The 18,984-nt window shown below is 42.7% G+C and overlaps 1 protein-coding gene across 2 annotated transcripts in view; it reads left to right on the top strand.

Moving 5' to 3' along the window:
• Positions 1–18,984, top strand: part of kdm5ba (lysine (K)-specific demethylase 5Ba) — a 311,188-nt gene that overhangs the window by 209,976 nt on the left and 82,228 nt on the right. For both annotated transcript variants that reach the window (XM_041195103.1, XM_041195104.1), the window contains 3 exons: positions 2,985–3,135; positions 9,408–9,522; positions 9,739–10,094. In XM_041195103.1, coding sequence (XP_041051037.1) covers positions 2,985–3,135; positions 9,408–9,522; positions 9,739–10,094 — 622 coding nt within the window. The remainder of the gene's footprint in view (positions 1–2,984; positions 3,136–9,407; positions 9,523–9,738; positions 10,095–18,984) is intronic.

Here is an 18,984-nt window from a genome sequence, read left to right as displayed (position 1 = left end):
TGACTTTGCCTCCACCACACTATCAGGCAACATGTTCCAAATCCTAAACACTGCTTGCGTGAGAACATTTTTCCACGTGCTACCATTGCTTCTTTTGCCAATTGCCTTAAATTTTGTGCACTCTGGTTCTCGATCCTTCAGTGGGAACAGTTTCTCCCTGTCTTATCCAGGCTGCCCATGACTTTGAAGTGCTCTATCAATTGTCCTCTCTTCTCTTCTCCAAGGAGAACAGTTCCAACTTCCCCAATCTTTCTACATAACTGGAACCAATCTCTGGAACCAATCTTGTGACTCTTTTCTCTATCCTCTCTAATGCTTCCTTCCGAAAGTGTGGTGCCCAGAACTGGACACATTGCTCCAGTTGAGGCCGAACCAGTGTTTTATACAGGTTTAACATAACTTCCTTGTTTTTGTACTCTATGTCCTTATCGATAAGGCTGAGGATGCTGTGTGCTTTATTACCACTCTGTCAACCTCACCTTCAATGATTTATGTGCATATACATCCCCTTTAGAATTGTATCCTTTTTTTACTGTCTCCCCTGTTTTCCTACCAAAATGAATCACTTCATGTTTCTCCAGATTGAACTTCATCTACCACTTCTCTGCCGATTCCACCAATCTGTCTATGTCTTTTTGAAGTTCTACACTATCCTCCTCATGGTTCACAATACTTCCCAAGTTTCATATCGTACCCAAATTTTAAAATTGTGCCATGTACACCAAGGTCAGGAGGAGCAGGGGTCTTATTACTGATTCCTGGGGAACTCTATTATAAAACTTCATCCGTCCGAATAACAACAGTTCACTACTACTCTTTCCTTCTGTAACACAGCCAATTTCATAGTCATGTTGATTCTTCCCCTTTTATTCCATGAGCTGTAACTTTGAATGGGAGTTAATTGTTGTAGGAGGAAGCTGAGCTGATATTGCAGCTTGGGAGTGAGTCATCAGCATTCTGTAAAAGCAGACAGTAAGAGGACACACAGATAGGAGTGTGATAATAGACCGAGTACAAAGTTGGGAATTTTGTTCACGTGGAAATTTGCTGCAAAGAGGTGCTCTTTTCTCCACCTTTTTTTCAGCTAGGTGAGCGCAACCTTTTAGCTGTGTAAATTAATAACTAATTGACTAACTAAATAAATAAGGTTAGACAGACATGGCAGAGATGGTGGTGTGCTGTGACTGCAACACGGGTGAAATCTTTGGAATGCACTGCAATCCTGAACAACCATATCTGCAGTAAGTGGCTGTAGCTTGCAGGGTCGGAGCCTGAGTTTTAGGCATTGCGGGGCATCAGGAAGGGTAAGAATCAACTGGATACTTTGTTCCAGGAGGCAGTCACACCCCTTTTGTTAGGAAGAACTTTAGAGTTGGTCAGTGGGCAGGGAAAGGAGGGTGTGAATGCGAGTCTGGCAGGTATGAGGAACCAGCATGTAGTGATGGAGAAGTCTCACCCCTGCATATGCACAAGAGTTTAGGCAGAATCATCCCAGATTTGCACTAAGTGCGATATCGGGCAGGTAAAACATCGTTTTATCTGCCGGCCGCGATGTCGGGTTGTAAGGCCGTATCTTCCCAAACCCACCGCATTATTTATACATGCTTGGGAAACACACCGTTTCCATGGCAGGCGGGCTCCGATTTGCTCGCACCTCACTGCTTCATCACGTCAGGCACCACATTTAAAGTACAGCCACACTCAGCGCTTCCAGCCCAGGACTGCAGCAAAGAAAACATGTCCCGTTGGCAAGAAGACTGCAGCCCTCGAACGACGCCATGGAAGTCCGCTGTGATGTCCTCTTCCCACGCTCTGGTCACAGGAGGGGCAGCAACATTATCACTATGGCTTGGTAGGTGATGACAATGGTGATCAGTGCCAATGCTACACAGAAGAGGTTGGCCATCCAATGCAGATAGGGGCTGAATGATGTCATGCATGCAGCCAGGATATGGCAACCATCTCAGCACCCTAAACTCTCACACTCAAGACCATCACACGTTCACTGGCATCTCACTCACTGCCAGTTCAAGGGACATCACCGTCCATTCTTAAACACATACTCTCCCATGCCCATCTGGCCTCATCTCCCCTGGGGACTGCCTCCTCAGGCATCACTATCTTGAGGCAACTTACACAGATGAACATGTGCCCCCCACACACACCCTGGGTTACCCTCCTTCTCCAGTACAGCCCTCATCCTGCAGCCTCTTCCCTTGCCTGAGGCCACTTCTCCGCCAAGCAAGCCCTAGCCCTGCAGCCTTTGAAAAGCCACCCATATATGGTTGACCTGGTAGGTAGAGACCTGCCATGAACCCCCCCTAAAAGTGATGTGGTGTAGTCTGTGAAACCTGGCGCTGTTGACTGTGAGTGCTGACTGAAGCAAGGTAGGCAAACAAGCCTTGAAAGTCCCGAGCAAAGGGCAGCCTGCCAAGTGCGTGTCCCTTATGTGCTATTGTAAAACACTTCGGCATTTTTTCCAGCTGACGTGAATGGACAATCCAACGGGGGGACGATTCTGGCGGGCAGGCCTAATAATGATACGCTGATGTATTACAGTGAAGCTCCCAACATCCAAAGGCGGGGAACACAGCCAGCCATTGGTGGGTTGAGTGGACAATCACAAAGTTTCATGGTTATGACATGTTGTCCGCTCACATCACAAACATGCCCGAAGCTGGTGGGCATGGAAAATCCCAGCCTTTAAAATATTTTAAGTTGGGAAAAAAAATCATTACTTATAACAGCCGTTTTAAATTTCTGAACTAATGTTTACCTTAGCAGTTTTGAGTGCAGTGCTTCATGTGAATTTTTTTTTACGTAGATCACTTCTGAACATATTAATAACCAACAAGCCTTGCCTTAAAGGAGAAAAATTGTGATTTCTCATTTTCAAAACATTAATTCTTATGTCTGCTTTTTAAAAAAGGCGGGGTTGTCTTTCCTTCTTCTTAAGATTGATTTTATCATTTCCATCTTATCAGGTCTCTCTGATTTCAAATCTATGGTGGAGGAAGCAGAGAAGAAAAAGTTTCCAGAAAATGATTTGTTGAAACAGTTGAAGGAAGCTATTGTAGAGGCAGAAAAGTGTGCCTCTGTTGCCCAGCAACTGCTTAATAATAAACGACAAACCAGGTGTGTAAAATTGCAGGTTTGACACATGTACCGGGGATGAGCAGTCCTGATTGGGAAAGGTTTTCACTTTGTACTCATTTTGCTGTTTGCATGTTAATGTGAGCAAAGTCAGTTTTGTGGAAAGCATTTGTTGCCCACTGTACTTCCAAGGTTGTGTTTACTGTGGACCAGAAGCAGTATCCTTTATACTACAACAATATGGTGCCTTAATATCTACCTTGCAAAATCATCTTTGAATTGGTTTATTTTTTCCATTTTGTACATCAGATGTCTGAGCTGAGTGACCAACCAATTGGTAGCTAGTTCTGTGCAGTGAGTTTGCATCCAAGAGGAAATGATGCAAGAGTACCCAAATAGGCTTGATATAAGATACTGACTTATCTTATTATGAAGATAGGACCCTGTCAACCTTGACTGGATTCAGCCCAAATCTGACATAACGGGACATTGCATCTTTAAGAGGAAGATAATTGTTCTTGAGTATTTGCCTGTGGAATTCTTTCCATGATTAAGTATTTTCCAGTATTTCATCACCTCTGCTAACCATGAGATGCAGAAGTGTTAAAGTAGGGCAGATTTTTTGGTCTGAAAAATAACTTGCCACAATAGACTGCATATGAGCAAGGAGCAGGAGTAGACCATTCAATCCCTTGAGCCTGCTACGCCATTTAACAAGTTCATGACTGATCTGATATAACCTGAAACCTGCATCCCACCTACCCCCGATAACCTATCACCCCTTTGCTTACCATGAATCTATCCACCTCTGCCTTAAAAATATTCAAAAACTCTGCTTCCACCATCTTTTCAGGAAGTGTTCCAAAGACTCACACCCCTCTGAGTGAAGAAATTTCACCTCATCTCTGTTTTAAATGGGCAACCCCTTATTTTTAAACAGTGACCCCTAGTTCTAGATTCTCCCACAAGAGGAAACATCCTCCCTGTCAAGACCCTTCAGGATCTTATATGTTTCAATCAAACCACTCTTCTAAACTCCAGCGGATACAAACCTAGTCTGTCCAACCTTTCCTCATAAAACAATCCGCCCATTCCAGATGTAAACCTTCTCTGAACTGCTTCCAAGGCGTTTACATCCTTAAATAAGGTGACAAATAATGTACGCAGAACTCCAAATATGGCCTTACTAGTGCCCTGTACAATTGAAGCGTAATCTCCCTACTTTTGTATTCAATTCCCCTCACAATAAATGATAACATTCTATTAGCTTTCCTAATTACTTGCTGTAACTACATAAAAACCTTTTGTGATTCATGCACTAGGACACCCAGATCCCTCTGAATCTCAGAACTCTGCAATCTCTCACCATTTAGATAATGTGCTTCTCTTTTATTCTCCTTGCCAAAATGGAAATTTCACATCTTCCCACATTATACTCCATTTGCCAGATCTTTGCCCACTCGCCTAATCTATCTTTTTGTAGCTTCCTTATGTCCTCTTCACAACTTAAGTTCCTACATATCATTGTCATCAACAAATATGGCAACATCCCCTCATCCAAGTCCTTTATATAAATTGTAGACAGTTGAGGTCCCAGCACTGATCCCTGTGGCACACCACTCGTTACATCTTGCCAACCTGAAAAAGACCCATTTATGCCTACTCTCTGCTTCCTGTTAGCCAGCCAATCTTCTTTCCAAGACAGTATGTTACCCCCTATATCATGAGCTTTTATTTTCCACAATAACCTTTGATGTGGCACTTTATCAAATGCCTTTTGGAAATCTAAATACAGTACATCCACCGGCTCTCCTTTATCCACAGCACATGTCACTTCCTCAAAGAATTCCCAATAATCACAGAATCAGAATCATTTCCACCATTTCCCTTTCACAAAACCATGTTTACTCTGCCTAACGACCTTGAGCTTATCCAAGTGCCCTGTTATAACTTCTCTAATAATAGCTTCTAACATTTTCCCCAAGGCAGATGTTAAGCTAACTGGCCTGTAGTTTCCCGCTATCTCTGTCCCTTTTTGAATAATAGAGCTACATTTGCCATCTTCCAATCTAATAGAACTTTCCCCGAATCTAGTGAGTTTTGGAAAATTAAAACCACTGCACCAACTATCTCACTAGACACTTCTTTTAAGACCCATGATGAAATCCATCAGGACCTGGGCTCTTGTCAGCCCGCAGTTCCAACTATTTAATCGATATCACTTCTCTGGTGATGGTAATTTTCTTGACTTCCTCCCCCACTTCCATTTGCTGGTTTATAGCTGCTTCTGAAATGTTACTTGTATCCTCTATAGCGAAAACTGATGCAAAATACCTGTTCAATTCATCTGCCATTTCCTTGTTTTCCATTATCAATTCTCCAGTCTCACTTTCTTAGGACAAAGACTCATTTTGTTAACTTCTTAAATATTCATAAAAACTCTTAACTATCTGTTTTTATATTTCTGGCTAGCTTTCTTTCATACTCCTCATTAGTCTTTTAGTCATTTTTTGCTGTTCCTTATATTCTGTCCAATCTTCTGACCTGACACCTGTCTTTGCACAATAATATGCTTTTTCTTTAAGTTTGATACTATCTTTAACCTTTCTAGTTAACCACAGATGGTGTATCCATCCTTGGACTTTTTCTGACCTGTTGGAATGTATCTATTCCGTGCATTCTCAAATACCTCCTTAAATATTAGCCTATTGACCTGTCCCTTAACCTAATTTGCCAATAGACTTTAGCCAGCTCCACTTTCACACCCTCATAATTGCCCTTCCTTAAGTTTAAATACATAGTCTCAGACCCACTCCTCTCTACCTCACATTGAATGTAAAATTCAGTCATATTGTGGTTGCTGCTGTCTAGGGCGCCTTCACTATGAGATCATTAATTACTCCCATCTCATTGCACAATACCAGGTCTAGCATAACCTGCTCTCTGGTTGGTTTCAGAACATGCTGTTCTAAGAAACTATCCTGAAAACATTCAGTGTACTCCTCATCTAGGCTATCTCTGCGCATCTGACTTTTCCAGTCTTCATATAAATTAAAATCTCCCATGATTATTGCCATGCCTTTCTGACGAGCTCCAATTATCTCTTCCTTTATGCTCTGCCCTACCATGTGGTTACTGTTAGGGGGCCTGTACACAAATCCCACAAGTGACTTTTTGCCTTTACAGTTTCTCATCTGTACGCAAACTATTTCCACACCCTGGTTTCCTGAACTTAGGTCAGCCCTCTCCCAATTGTGCTAATACCATCATTAACAGACAGTGCCTTCCCTCCACCTTTTCCTCACTTCCTGTCCTTCCTAAAATTCTGTACCCTTTAATATTCGGATCCCAATCAATGTCCTCTTGCAGTCATGTCCCTGTAATGGCTATCAAATCGTAATTATTTATTTCTTTGTGCACTCTCAGTTCATCTGTTTTGTTCGAATACTATGTGCATTCAGATACAGAGCTTTTAGTTTTATCCTTTCATTCTTTTTATAACCTAGATTCATCTGTCGATTTACTGTGAGATTTGTACTCTTCTATCCCTTCCTATCACAGTCTGTTTTTCATTTCCTGTAATAATACCTTTTTCTTTTGCCTTGTCTCTGCTCTTTGATTTATCACATCTTTTCAAATTTGATCCCTTGCCTCCACTATTTAGTTTAAAACCCTCTCTACTTCCCTAGTTATGTGGCTCACAAGAACATCCTAGCACAGTTCAGGTGTAGACCGTCCCAGCTGTATAGATCCCACTTTCCCCAGTACTGGTGCCAGTGCCCCACCAACTGGAACCCACTTCTTCCACACCAGTCTTTGAGCCACGTATTCATCTCCTTAATCTGATTTGTCCTGTGCCAATTTGCACGTGGCTCAGGTAATAATCCCGAGATTATGACCTTTGAGGTTCTGCTTCTTAATTTAGTTCCTAGGTTCTCCTCCTGACTATGCAGAACCCCCTCCTTTGTCCTGCCTACATGGACCATGATGACTGGATCTTCCCCCTCCCATTGCATGATCCTTTCTAGCCATGAGCAGATGTCCCGAACCCTGGCACTGGGCAGGCAACACAGCCGTCTGGACTCACGCTCATTGCTGCAGAGAACAGTGAAAACCCCCCTGACTATACCATCCCCTACCATGACTACATTCCTTTTTTTCTTTTTGCTCCCCCCTACTTGAATGGCTTCCTGTACCACATTGCATGACCAGTTAGCTCATCCACCCTTCAGCCCCCACTCCCATCTAAACAAGCTGAAAAAACCTCAACCCTGTTGGACAATTGCAAGGGCTGAAGCTCCTGCACTCCTGCCCTCTGAGTCCCCTTACCTGCCTCGCTCGCAGTCTCACACTCCTGTCCCTGACCACTGACCCAAGCAGTAGACCCTGTCCTAAGAGGTGTGACTATCTCCTGGTATAAAGAACCCAGGTAACTTTCCCCCTCCCTGATGCGTCACAGTGTCTGTAGTTCAGCCTCCAGCTCATAAACTTTGAATTGAAGCTGCTCAAACTTCAATCACTTAATGCAGACGTGTTTGCTGTGGATCATACTGGCATCCAGCAGCTCTCACATGCAGCAGCTGTGACACATCACTTGTCCTAATATTGTTAATGAGTTCTAATTAACTATTTATTTTATTCAATTATATATTTTACTTTTGTTTTTATATATTTTATTAACCTCCCCACCTGTTGTTAGACTATCTTGAACCTTAGGAATAGAATAAAGCTTAGTCAATCACCACATACTCCCCAAATAATTAACTTCTCCTCATGTAGCAGAGTATGATCACTTGCTGAAAGCTGAGAAAGTTAGTAAGCAGAAAGCAAAAGAGCACCTCTTTCCCTTAAAAACAGAAGATGCTGGAAAAATTCAGGCCTAGCAGCATCTGTGGAGAGAGAAACAGAGTTAACGTTTTGAGTCCGTATGACGCTTCTTCAGAGCCTCTTTCCCTTCCTTCCTTAACTCTCTTAATTACCCAACTCCCATCATTGTATTCTAAGTTGCATTTCTTGTCGTAAGCTTTACCCAAAGCTCCTGTTTGCCCCAATGCACCGAATTCCCACTTTGAACCAAATTCCCAAATATACTCACTCTGTCTCACTCAGGCCGATGATTCCCCTGACTGACCATGCACATCTTAAACGGACCAAATTAGAACTACATTTCAAACGTTCCCCCTTCCCCAAATAAGGCATTGGATTTTGTTAAAATAAGAGATACTTACAATTTGAAATCTACTGTCATAAATATTTCTCTGGTTTTTGAATCGCTTAATACTAATTCAAACCCTAGTGTTAAACACTGTCCACATTCTATTTTGCATGAACTCTCACTCACGCATCTTTGACCTGCGTTGGCTCCTGGTATCTTCTGCAACACCTCAAGTCCTAGGATTATCATGCTTGCTTTTAAATTCCTTCGTGGTATTTATCTCTAAACCACTCCACCCCTGAAGCTCCCCATCAACTTTCCATTCCTCTTGTCCTGGGCTCCCTCTTGTAAATTCCACACGCCGTTCCCTTTCACCTCACCACTGGCAGTTGTGTCGTTAGCCGTTTGCAATTCCCTCCTTAAGCCTCTTCATGGTCCTGTTATCCTTGAGATCCTCCTTAAATCACATCTGACTATATTTTTTAAAAATTGAAGTTATCTTTTTTATTTTGTCATTCATTGTAATATTCAGGCTTTTGAACATGGATTAATTTATTGGTCTGAAGTTGTGGAGACTCAGGATTTTTGTGTTTCCTGCACATCTTGCAACATTTCAATTCCACTTGTTCTTTTTTAATATCCATGCTTTGATTCTGTAGTGATACTGATCACATCCCAGACCTCAACAGGTTCTCCCTTGTTCCACAAAATATGGCCCTTCTCTTCAAAATTATTAACTTTTCAATCAACTTCTTCCTTAGAACTAATCTAGCTCTTATTACTTTTGAGCACTTTGCTTTCTGACCCAGGCTTCCAAATAGAAATCTGGTCTTTGAAAACAAAATGGAGGAAGCGTTCTGGAGGAGCACTCTGAAATGCCTTTAAATGTATGCAGGTACCAGGAACAAGTGTTTATTGTAACATACCAGCAATCAGGTCTGCCTTTCCATGTTGTCTTGAATGGAAAAGAAATATTTTGAAACGATCACTGTGGCTGTCCTCCAATAAAATCTTGTAGACTAAAAAGATTATACCTATAGCAATTTTATTCCAACAAATCTAACAACGTATTGTTCCTCAAGGGCAGATAATTGGAAGTATTTTCTTGTGTAGTTATTGTCGTAGGAGAGTGGATGTTGTGATAATTATTGTATTTCAGATACCGTTCTGGTGGAGGAAAGTACCAAAACCGGCTGACTGCTGCAGAGCTTCAAGCATTTGTTAAACAACTCTATGCCCTACCCTGCATCATTGACCAGGCTCCCTTACTGAAGGTATATGTAGCTTCTGAAGTTCCTTGAATATTTTAGTAGAAAAAATTAATTTTAGTATTTTATAGCTCCTTTAATAGCTTTGTGTTGTAGTTAAAATGAGTGCCCAAACAATTATAATGGAAGCTTTGTGAAAAATCATTTTTTTCTACCTGCTTTGAAATGACTTTGTTTATATTGTTTCTGTAACATGTGATTTTTGATCTAATCTCTGCACAGGATCTTTTAAATTCTGTAGAAGATTTTCAGCAGCGTTCTGAGAAGGCTCTCTCTGATGAAGTACCCAATACTTTTGAACTACAGCAACTGATGGATCTCAGTTTTGGATTTGACATAGAATTACCGCAGCTGCAGCGTCTTCAAGAGTGTCTAGAACAAGCGCGGTGGCTAAATGAAGTGCAGCTGGCTTACTCTGCACCCAATTCATTCAATTTGAATGAAATGAGACGGCTGATTGACTCTGGTGTAGGATTGGTGCCTCATCCAGCTGTAGAGAGAGCCATGGCTAACCTCCAGGAACTCCTCACTGTCTCTGAACAGTTGGAGGAGAAAGCTCACAATTTGCTGAAAACCAGGTGAGTGAGCAAGACTGCATTATACTTTGCGCAGATATAGATGTTTGCACTAAGTCCATTAGATTAGCAGATGCTTTCAGCTTGTAAAGGACGAAAAGCACTTTAAAAGGTCACAGAATATTTTGAGATTTGCCACAGAAAAGTGGTAAATATTGACTAAATAAAAGAAAAAAGATTACAATTAAATAGCAAGTTTCAGAACCACAGGGCATCCAAAAGTGCTCTGCCGTCAGTGAAGCGCTTTTGCAGCATTATAATTTAAGAAATATGGCAACCAATTTGTATACAGCAAGGTTACAGAACAACACTGATAAATGATAAATGTTTATGATGTTATTTGAGGGTAAATATTGATCAAGTCACATTGGGAACTCCCTGCTCTTTGAATAGTGCCACGGAATCTTTTACATGCAGTTGAAAGGGCAGACAGGACTTCAGTTTAACATCCCATTCAAAAGGCAGTGCTTCTGATAGTGCAGTGCTCTCTTGATACTTGGTCAGCTTGTATTATGGTCTCAAATATCAAGATTGGTACTGAGTCCACAACTTTTTATCTGCAGTGAGTGCACTGATACAAAGTTGGCAGATTGAGCGTTTCATCGCTTTCTAACATGTCTTTGTGAACTATTTGGCTAGCAAAATAGTTATTTTTTCTAAGAAAGGTTTTCTGTTAATATTAAAACAATCTTCTAGCATAAATTGTTCTTCGTTCAAATCTTCAATATAAAAAATTATCCAGCTCCTAATTGTCCAGTGACAGATGTACTTCAACCGGTCCGAAAGACTATAAATAAGTCTATAATCTAATATAAAACTAATCTTGTGATTACTGCTTAAGGAGATTAGTTACTTGGTACAATCAGCCCAGGTTCACCTCTACCAAATATTTAATTTTGTTCTTCGAAGATGGTGACTCTGCACTGTTCCTTGCATGCACTGGGAGCGCATTTCGTAAAATTATACATTCTCAGGCAGACGTATAGCAGAGTGGTTAAAAAAAGTCTCAGCCACTGATGTACCAACTGTCAGTGGGTGCTTTACCCGGCAGGCTGCTGGGTGCATATATCCCTGCCCGTGTTTGATGCTCATTTTATGGGGTAATTTGCTGAGAATTAAGAAAAGTGTTGATGAATGTTTGGCTGACCTCACTGTTTGTTCTTTATGCAGCTGACCACTGTTTTCCATGACAGCTGTTTAAAGAGCCGAGCACTGCAGCTTATCAAGCTGCCTCTTGCTACCTACAGGGACATGCTGACCCAAGTCTGAGTCCCATGGGGTATTAGTTTCAGTAGATGCAAATGGTCATGAAGGTCGATGTTTATGTGTAAATACACCATTTTGCATTGCAAAGTGAACCTGGGGCTGAGGTACATATTGTGATTAATCTGATTTTTTTGTCCTGGGACTTGCTTTGCATGAATTTGTTGCTGGTTTTTACTAGTTTACAGGAAGCCACTCAGTGACAACAAAGTTTCACATTAAGTAAAACAAAAATAGTATATATGTCACGTGTGCAGTGGATCACACCATGCATCTGCTGGAAACCAGTTAGAGCTGCTAATCTGGGCGCCTGCTCATGTACTTAGTGGCAGAGTGGACAGAATTGCCTCCCCTAGCAGATTGCCAGGGAAGGCAGTTCTGTCAACTCTGTCTATGCATTTTTGGGACATAATTTGCAAGATCCTGTAAACATCTCCAGCAGATTCCTGCAAGAACCCAGAAGCCAAGTTATTGAGGGCAAAGGTAGTCTGCAAAGCCTACTTGGCAACAGATTTTGTTCCAGTAGGCTGCAAATATCTACAACCTCTTGAAGTTACAACCTGAGCCTCCTCCTAGAGTTTCAACGCGTCGAGGGAGCTGATCCTCTGCCTGTGTACATTTTATTACTCTGCAAGTTGCATCTCTCTGCTCGTTCCCTCTTATAGAATTGCAAGCCTGTGAGAACCAGGCTGCAGTTGCTCCTGGCATTCCTGCTCTGCACTGTTGATGCTGCTAGTCATCTTGGGCCTCATCTGAGGTCCAAAGTAACACAGTAAAAGCAGCACCAGCATTCCAAAGTGGGGATCCAATTTACAAAACTTAACCTCTCATTGCAATTACTGTGAGCAAAGCCTTTCACACAAGCAAACAAGAAAGCAAGCGATGAGGTTTCAGCATTTATTGGCATATTTCCCTGTAATGTCTTTATCCCTCCTAGTTTCTACTGTGTTTTTGCCTTGCTTAGTGAGTTCCAGGAAACCAATATGGACCCACAATTAAATTGCAAAAGCCATGTTAGCATAACTATCATTGAGTGATTAACATATTGAAATCGACAACCTGCCTCTACTGAAGGCTGTGTGAGCAACCTCTAATGCGCTGGAGTTAAACGTGGATGTTAGCAGGTTGGAACTTGCTTCCCGACAGGATGTCATTTTCCCAGTTTTTAACCCACTCCACCTGACCAAACTCTCAATGCTTCTTTAAATTAAAATTCAGCCAATGCTTCAGCTGAGGCCTGATCAGTCATTTTATAAAGGTTTAGCATAATTTTTTTTTAGCTTTTGTAATCTATTTCTAAAGCCAAGGATTCCATGTGCTTTTTAACAGCTTTGTCAACTTGCTACCTTCAAAGATTTATGTATGTGAACCCCCAAATCTCTCTGCTTCTGTACCTGCTTTTATGCCAGTCAGTCTTCCTGAAGTCTGCTGCTATCCTCTTCACCTTTTACTACAGTTGTAAGTTTTGAGTCATCTGTAAACTTTAAATGTTGCCTCCTGTACAAACCCAGGTCATTAGTATATAATCAAAAAGAGCTGTGGGCTGAATACTAACCCCTGGGGACATCAGTGAATACTTCCCTCCAGCCTAACAAACAGCTGTTCACCACCACTCTTGGCTTTCTGTCTCTTAGCCAATTTTGTATCCATACTGACACTGTCTCTTTTAATCCCTTGGGCTTTCATTTTGATGACATAGCTGTTTTGTGATAGTTTACTAAAAGCCTTTTGAAGCTCCATATACACAACATCAATTGCACAATCTTCATCAACTCTCCATTATTTTATCAAAGAACTCAATCCAGATTGTCAGACAGATTGTTAAAGTTTGTCTTTAACAAATCCATGACTGGTACATAGTTACCTGATGAATTTCACCCAGCGCCATTTTAAACAGGGATATAACGTTTGAAATCCTGTGGCACCACTTCCTCAGGAGGATTGAAAGATTGTGGCCAGAGCCTCTGTTATTTCCGTCCTTACTTCTTTGAACAACTTGGGGTACATCCCATCTGGATTGGCTGATTGCTGTCAGTCTTAAGTGCCAATTTTTTTTTCCAATCCAATTTCTCCCTCCATCTTTACTTTGACATTGGTAGCTTCCTCCTCTTTTGTGAAGGCAGGTGCCAAGTACTTATTTAGTACCTCAACCATGTTTCCACAAAATGATTTCCTTTTTGATCAGTGAAGAACCCACTCTTCCATTGACTATCCTTTTGCTCTTGACATATTTATATCTGTACAATTTTTTAATTTCACAAATTGATTATCTCACATATCGGTTTCTTGTATAATTGAATGTCTGTTGTAAAAATTATAAACCCATGGCCCTGATTCAACTTACAGTAATCTGCAGTTTACCTGATCTATCTCATTTAATGCATAGCACACCTTGCTCAAATTCCGTCTTGACCCGATTCTCCACAAACAGTTGAATTTGATCATAGGAGCAGGTGAAGGCCATTTGAACCATCGAGCCATTCATTAAGGTTATGGCTGATCTGACTGTGGCCTTAATGGCACTTTCTTGCCTGTCCCCCATAACCCTTCATTCCCTTGTTAATCAAAAATCTGGCTATCTCGGGCTTGAACATATTCAGTGATCCAGCCTCCACTGCTCTCTGGAAGAGAATTCCAAAGACTAATAACCCTTTGAGAGAAGAAATTCCTCCTCATCCTTTGTCTTAAATTGGAGACCACTAAGTTTTAAACTGTGCCCCCAAGTTCTAGATTCCCTACCCCCTCACCATCTACCCTGTTGAACCTCCTCAGAATCTTATATATTTCAATAAGATCACCTTTCATTCCTCTCAACTCCAATGAGTATAGGCCCAACGTGCACAACCTCTCATCATAAGACAACCGTTCATCCCAGGAATCAGCCTAGTAAACATTCTCTGAACTGCATCCAGCGCATGCATTTCCTTCCTTGAGTAAGGAGACCAAAACTGTACACAGCATTCCAGGTACGGTCTCACCAATACTCTGTACAGTTGTACACAGAAACATAAGGAATAGGAGCAGGGGCAGGCCATTTGGCCCCTTGAGCCTGCTCCACCATTTAAGTAGATCATGGCTGATCTTCTACCTCGATGCCATTTTCCTGCAATATCCCCATATCTCTTGATATCTTTAATGTCTAGAAATCTAAGGACCTCTGTCTTGAACATACTCAGTGACAGCCTCTGCAGCCCTCTGGGGTAGAAAATTTAAACGATTCACCACCCTCTAAGTGAAGAAATTCCTTCTGATCTCAGTCCTAAATGGCCTATAAGACCATAAGACATAGGAGCAGAAATTAGGCCAATCGGCCCCTCGAGTCTGCTCCGCCATTCAATCATGGCTGATAAGTTTCTCAACCCCATTCTCCCGCCTTCTCCCCGTAACCTTTGATCCCCTTGCCAATCAAGAACCTATCTATCTTGGTCTTAAATACACTCAATGACCTGGCCTCCACAGCCTTCTGTGGCAATGAATTCCATAGATTCACCACTCTTTGGCTAAAGAAGTTTCTCCTCATCTCTGTTCTAAAAGGTCTTTCCTTTACTCTGAAGCTGTGCCCTCAGGTCCTAGTCTCTCCTACTAATGGAAACATCTTCCCCACGTCCACTCTATCCAGGCTTTTCAGTATTCTGTAAGTTTCAATCAGATCCCCCCTCATCCTTCTAAACTCCATCGAGTATAGACCCAGAGTCCTCAAACGTTCCTCATATGTTAAGCCTTTCATTCCTGGGATCATTCTCATGAACCTCCTCTAGACCCTCTCCAAGGCCAGCACATCCTTCCTGAGATACCGTGCCCAAAATTGCTCACTATATTCTAAATGTTGTCTGACCAGAACCTTATAAAGCCTCAGCAGCACATCCCTGCTTTTATATTCTAGTCCTCTCGAAATAAATGCCAACATTGCATTTGCCTTCCTAACTACAGACTCAACCTGTAAATTAACCTTAAGAGAATCCTGGACTAGGACTCCCAAGTCCCTTTGCACTCCAGATTTCTGAATTCTCTTCCCATTTAGAAAATAGTCCTCGCCTCTATTCTTCCTACCAAAGTGCATGACCTCACACTTCCCCACATTGTATTCCATCTGCCACTTCTTTGCCCATTCTCCTAAACTGTCCAAATCCTTCTGCAGCCTCCCCACCTCCTCAATACTACCTGTCCCTCCACCTATCTTTGTATCATCTGCAAACTTAGCCAGGATGCCCTCAGTTCCTTCATCTAGATCATTAATGTATAAAGTGAAAAGTTATGGTCCCAACACTGACCCCTGCGGAGCTCCACTAGTCACTGGCTGCCGTCCTGAGAAGGACCCCCTTATCCCCACTCTCTGCCTCCTGCCAGACAGCCAATCTTCTGTTCATGCTAACACCTTGCCTCTTATGGGCTCTTATCTTACTGAGCAGCCTCCTGTGCGGCACCTTGTCAAAGGCCTTCTGGAAGTCCAAGTAGATAACATCTATTGGCTCTCCTTTGTCTAACCTACTCGTTATTTCCTCAAAGAATTCTAACAGATTTCTCAGGCATGACCTCCCCTTGATGAAACCATGCTGACTTTGCCCGATTTTACCATGCACTTCCAAATATTCTGAAATCTCATCCTTAATAATGGACTCTAAAATCTTACCAACAACCGATGTCATGTTAATCGGCCTGTAATTTCCCGTATTTTACCTCACTCCCTTCTTAAACAGGGGGGGTTACATTAGCGATTTTCCAATCCTCTGGGATCCTCCCTGACTCCAGTGATTCCTAAAAGATCACGACTAACGCCTCCACTATCTCTTCAGCTATCTCCTTCAGAACTCTGGGGTGTAATCCATCTGGTCCAGGTGATTTTTCCACCTTCAGACCCTTCAGTTTTCCTAGCACCTTCTCCTTGGTAATGGCCACCATACTCACCTCTGCCCCCGACTCTCTTGACCTTTGGGGATGTCGCTCGTGTCTTCCACTGTGAAGACTGATGCAAAGTACCTATTCAGTTCCTCCGCCATTTCTTTATTCCCCACTACTACTTCTCCAGTGTCGTTTTCCAGCGGCCCAATGTCCACTTTTGCCTCCCTCTTACCCTTTATATATCTAAAAAAAACTCTTGCAATCTTCTTTTATATTACTGGCTAGTTTAACCTCATATTTAATCTTCTCCCTCCTTATTTTTTTTGTTGTCCTCTGTTGGTCTTTGTAGGCTTCCCAATCCCCTAGTTTCCCACTGCTCTTCGCCGCATTGTATGCTTTCTCTTTAGCTTTTATGCTTTCCCTGACTTCCTTTGTTAGCCATGGCTGCCTCGTCCTCCCTTTAGTATGCTTCTTCCTAGGGATGAATTTTTGCTGTGTCTCCCAAATTACTCCCAGAAACTCCTGCCATTGCTGTTCCACTGTCTTTCCTGCTAGGCTCATTTCCCAGTCAATTCTGGCCAGCTCTTCCCTCATGCCTCTGTAGTTGTCTTTATTCAACTGTAATACCGTTACATCTGATTCCAGCTTTTTCCTCTCAAATTGCAGGGTAAATTCTATCATATTATGGTCACTTCCTCCTAAGGGTTCCTTCACCTCCCTTATCAAATCTGCCTCATTACACACCACTAAATCTAAAATTGCCTGTTCCTTAGTGGGCTCCACCACAAGCTGCTCCAAAAAGCCATCTCGTAGACATTCCATAAATTCCTTTTCTTGGGATCCACTACCAACCTGATTTTCCCAGTCTACCTGCATATTGAAATCCCCCATGGTCACTGTAACCTTGCCTTTCTTACACACCTTTTCTAACTCCTGGTGTATCTTGTGCCCCAGATCCTGACTACTGTTCGGAGGCCTGTACATAACTCCCATTGTGGTTTTTTCACCTTTGCAGTTCCTCAACCCACACAGATTCTACATCATCTGATCCTACATCATTTCTTGCTATCGATTTAATTTCATTTCTTACTAACAAAGCAGCCCCACCTCCTCTGCCAACCTGCCTATCTTTTTGATAGGATGTAGAATCTATCCTATCTATCCTATATTTAGCTCCCTGTCCTGATCACCTTGCAGCCATGTCTCCGTAATGCCCACCACATCATATCTGCCAATTTCAACCTGTGCCACAAGCTCATTTACCTTATTTCGTATACTGCATGCATTCAGATACAACACCTTCAGTCCTGTATTTCCCGTCCCCTTTCTCATTGTCATCCCTTTATCTGATGTGCTTGAAGTTAGATTCCTAGCCCTTTCCAAACACTCTGTCCTATTTTGTGATCTGGAGACTTTAATAGCCTCTCCTGGGCTCTCCTTTCTTTTCAGTTTTTTCATAATTTTCCATGAAGTTGAATCCAGCCCCCCATACACTAACCTGCTGTTTTGTTTCCCATTAGTCATGCCTCTTGGAGTTTTACACCCCCCCCCCCTCCCCCCCCCACTTTCTTGCTTAAAGTCCTGTTGACCACCCTGTTTACCCTTTTCGCTAGAATATTGGTCCCAGATCGGTTCAGGTGGAGACCGTCCCAACGCTACAAATCCCTCCTATTCCAATACTGATGCCAGTGCCCCACAAAATGGAACCCCTCTTTCCCGCACCACTCCTTTAGCCACGTGTTTACTTCCCTTATTCTCGCGTCCCTATGCCAATTTGCACGTGGCTCGGGTAGTAATCTGGAGGTTATAACCCTTGAGGACCTGTTCTTTAATTTAGTTCCTAGCTCCTGATAATCCCCAAACAGGTCCTCTTTCCTAGTCTTACCTCTGTTATTTGTCCCAAAGTGGACCACAACAATTGGATTCTCCCCCTCCCTCTCCAATATCCTTTCAAGCCGGTCAGAGATGTCCCTCGCCCTGGCACGGGGCAGGCAACATACCATGCGGGACTCTGGATCCTGCTTACAAAGGAAGCTATCAATTCCCCTAATTATAGAATCCCCTACAACTACCACTTGTCTTTTTGCTCCCCCCTCTTGAATGGCCTCCTGTGCCACGGTGCTGTGGTCAGCTGGCTCATCCTCCCTACAGCCCTCTTCCTCAACCACAGGGAGCAAGTACCTCGTACCTGTTGGACAATGTCAAGAGCTAAGGCTCCTCTGTTCCTGGACACAGGATCCCTCTACCTGCCTCACTTGCAGTCACACCCTGCTGACCCTGACCACTGACCAGACTTGAGGTACTTAATCTACCAGGTGTGACCGCCTCCTGATACAAAGCGTCCAGGTAATTCTCCCCCTCCCGGATGTGCCGGAGCTCGGACTCCAGTTCATCAATTCTGAGTCGGAGTTCCTCCAGCAACCAACACTTGCTGCAGATATGGTCACTGCGGCTCGTAATGGGATCTGCCAGCTCCAAATCATACAGCTACAGCACATCACCTGCCCAGCCATCTCTACTTGGATAATTAATTTATTAATTAGCTTTGCAGTGCTTTTTTTTCAAATTTGGTGCAGATTTCCTACCAACCAATCAAGTCACAGCTTTCCTGTGACATCACTTTTTCAGTTTTGGCTTCAGTTACTCTGTGCTCAGAAGTCACCGCTCCGGTGCTCCTCCCTCTGAGTCTGCACCCTAGAGACAAGGCCGTGAATCCCCGAGGTAAGCTAGATTTATACTCACTACTCCGGTGCTCCTCCCTGGAGACAAGGCCGCGAATCCCCGAGGTAAG

Source organism: Carcharodon carcharias, chromosome 9 (assembly GCF_017639515.1).
Source record: "Carcharodon carcharias isolate sCarCar2 chromosome 9, sCarCar2.pri, whole genome shotgun sequence".
In the NCBI taxonomy this organism is placed as follows: domain Eukaryota; kingdom Metazoa; phylum Chordata; class Chondrichthyes; order Lamniformes; family Lamnidae; genus Carcharodon; species Carcharodon carcharias.
This window is presented reverse-complemented; position numbering and strand designations above follow the sequence as displayed.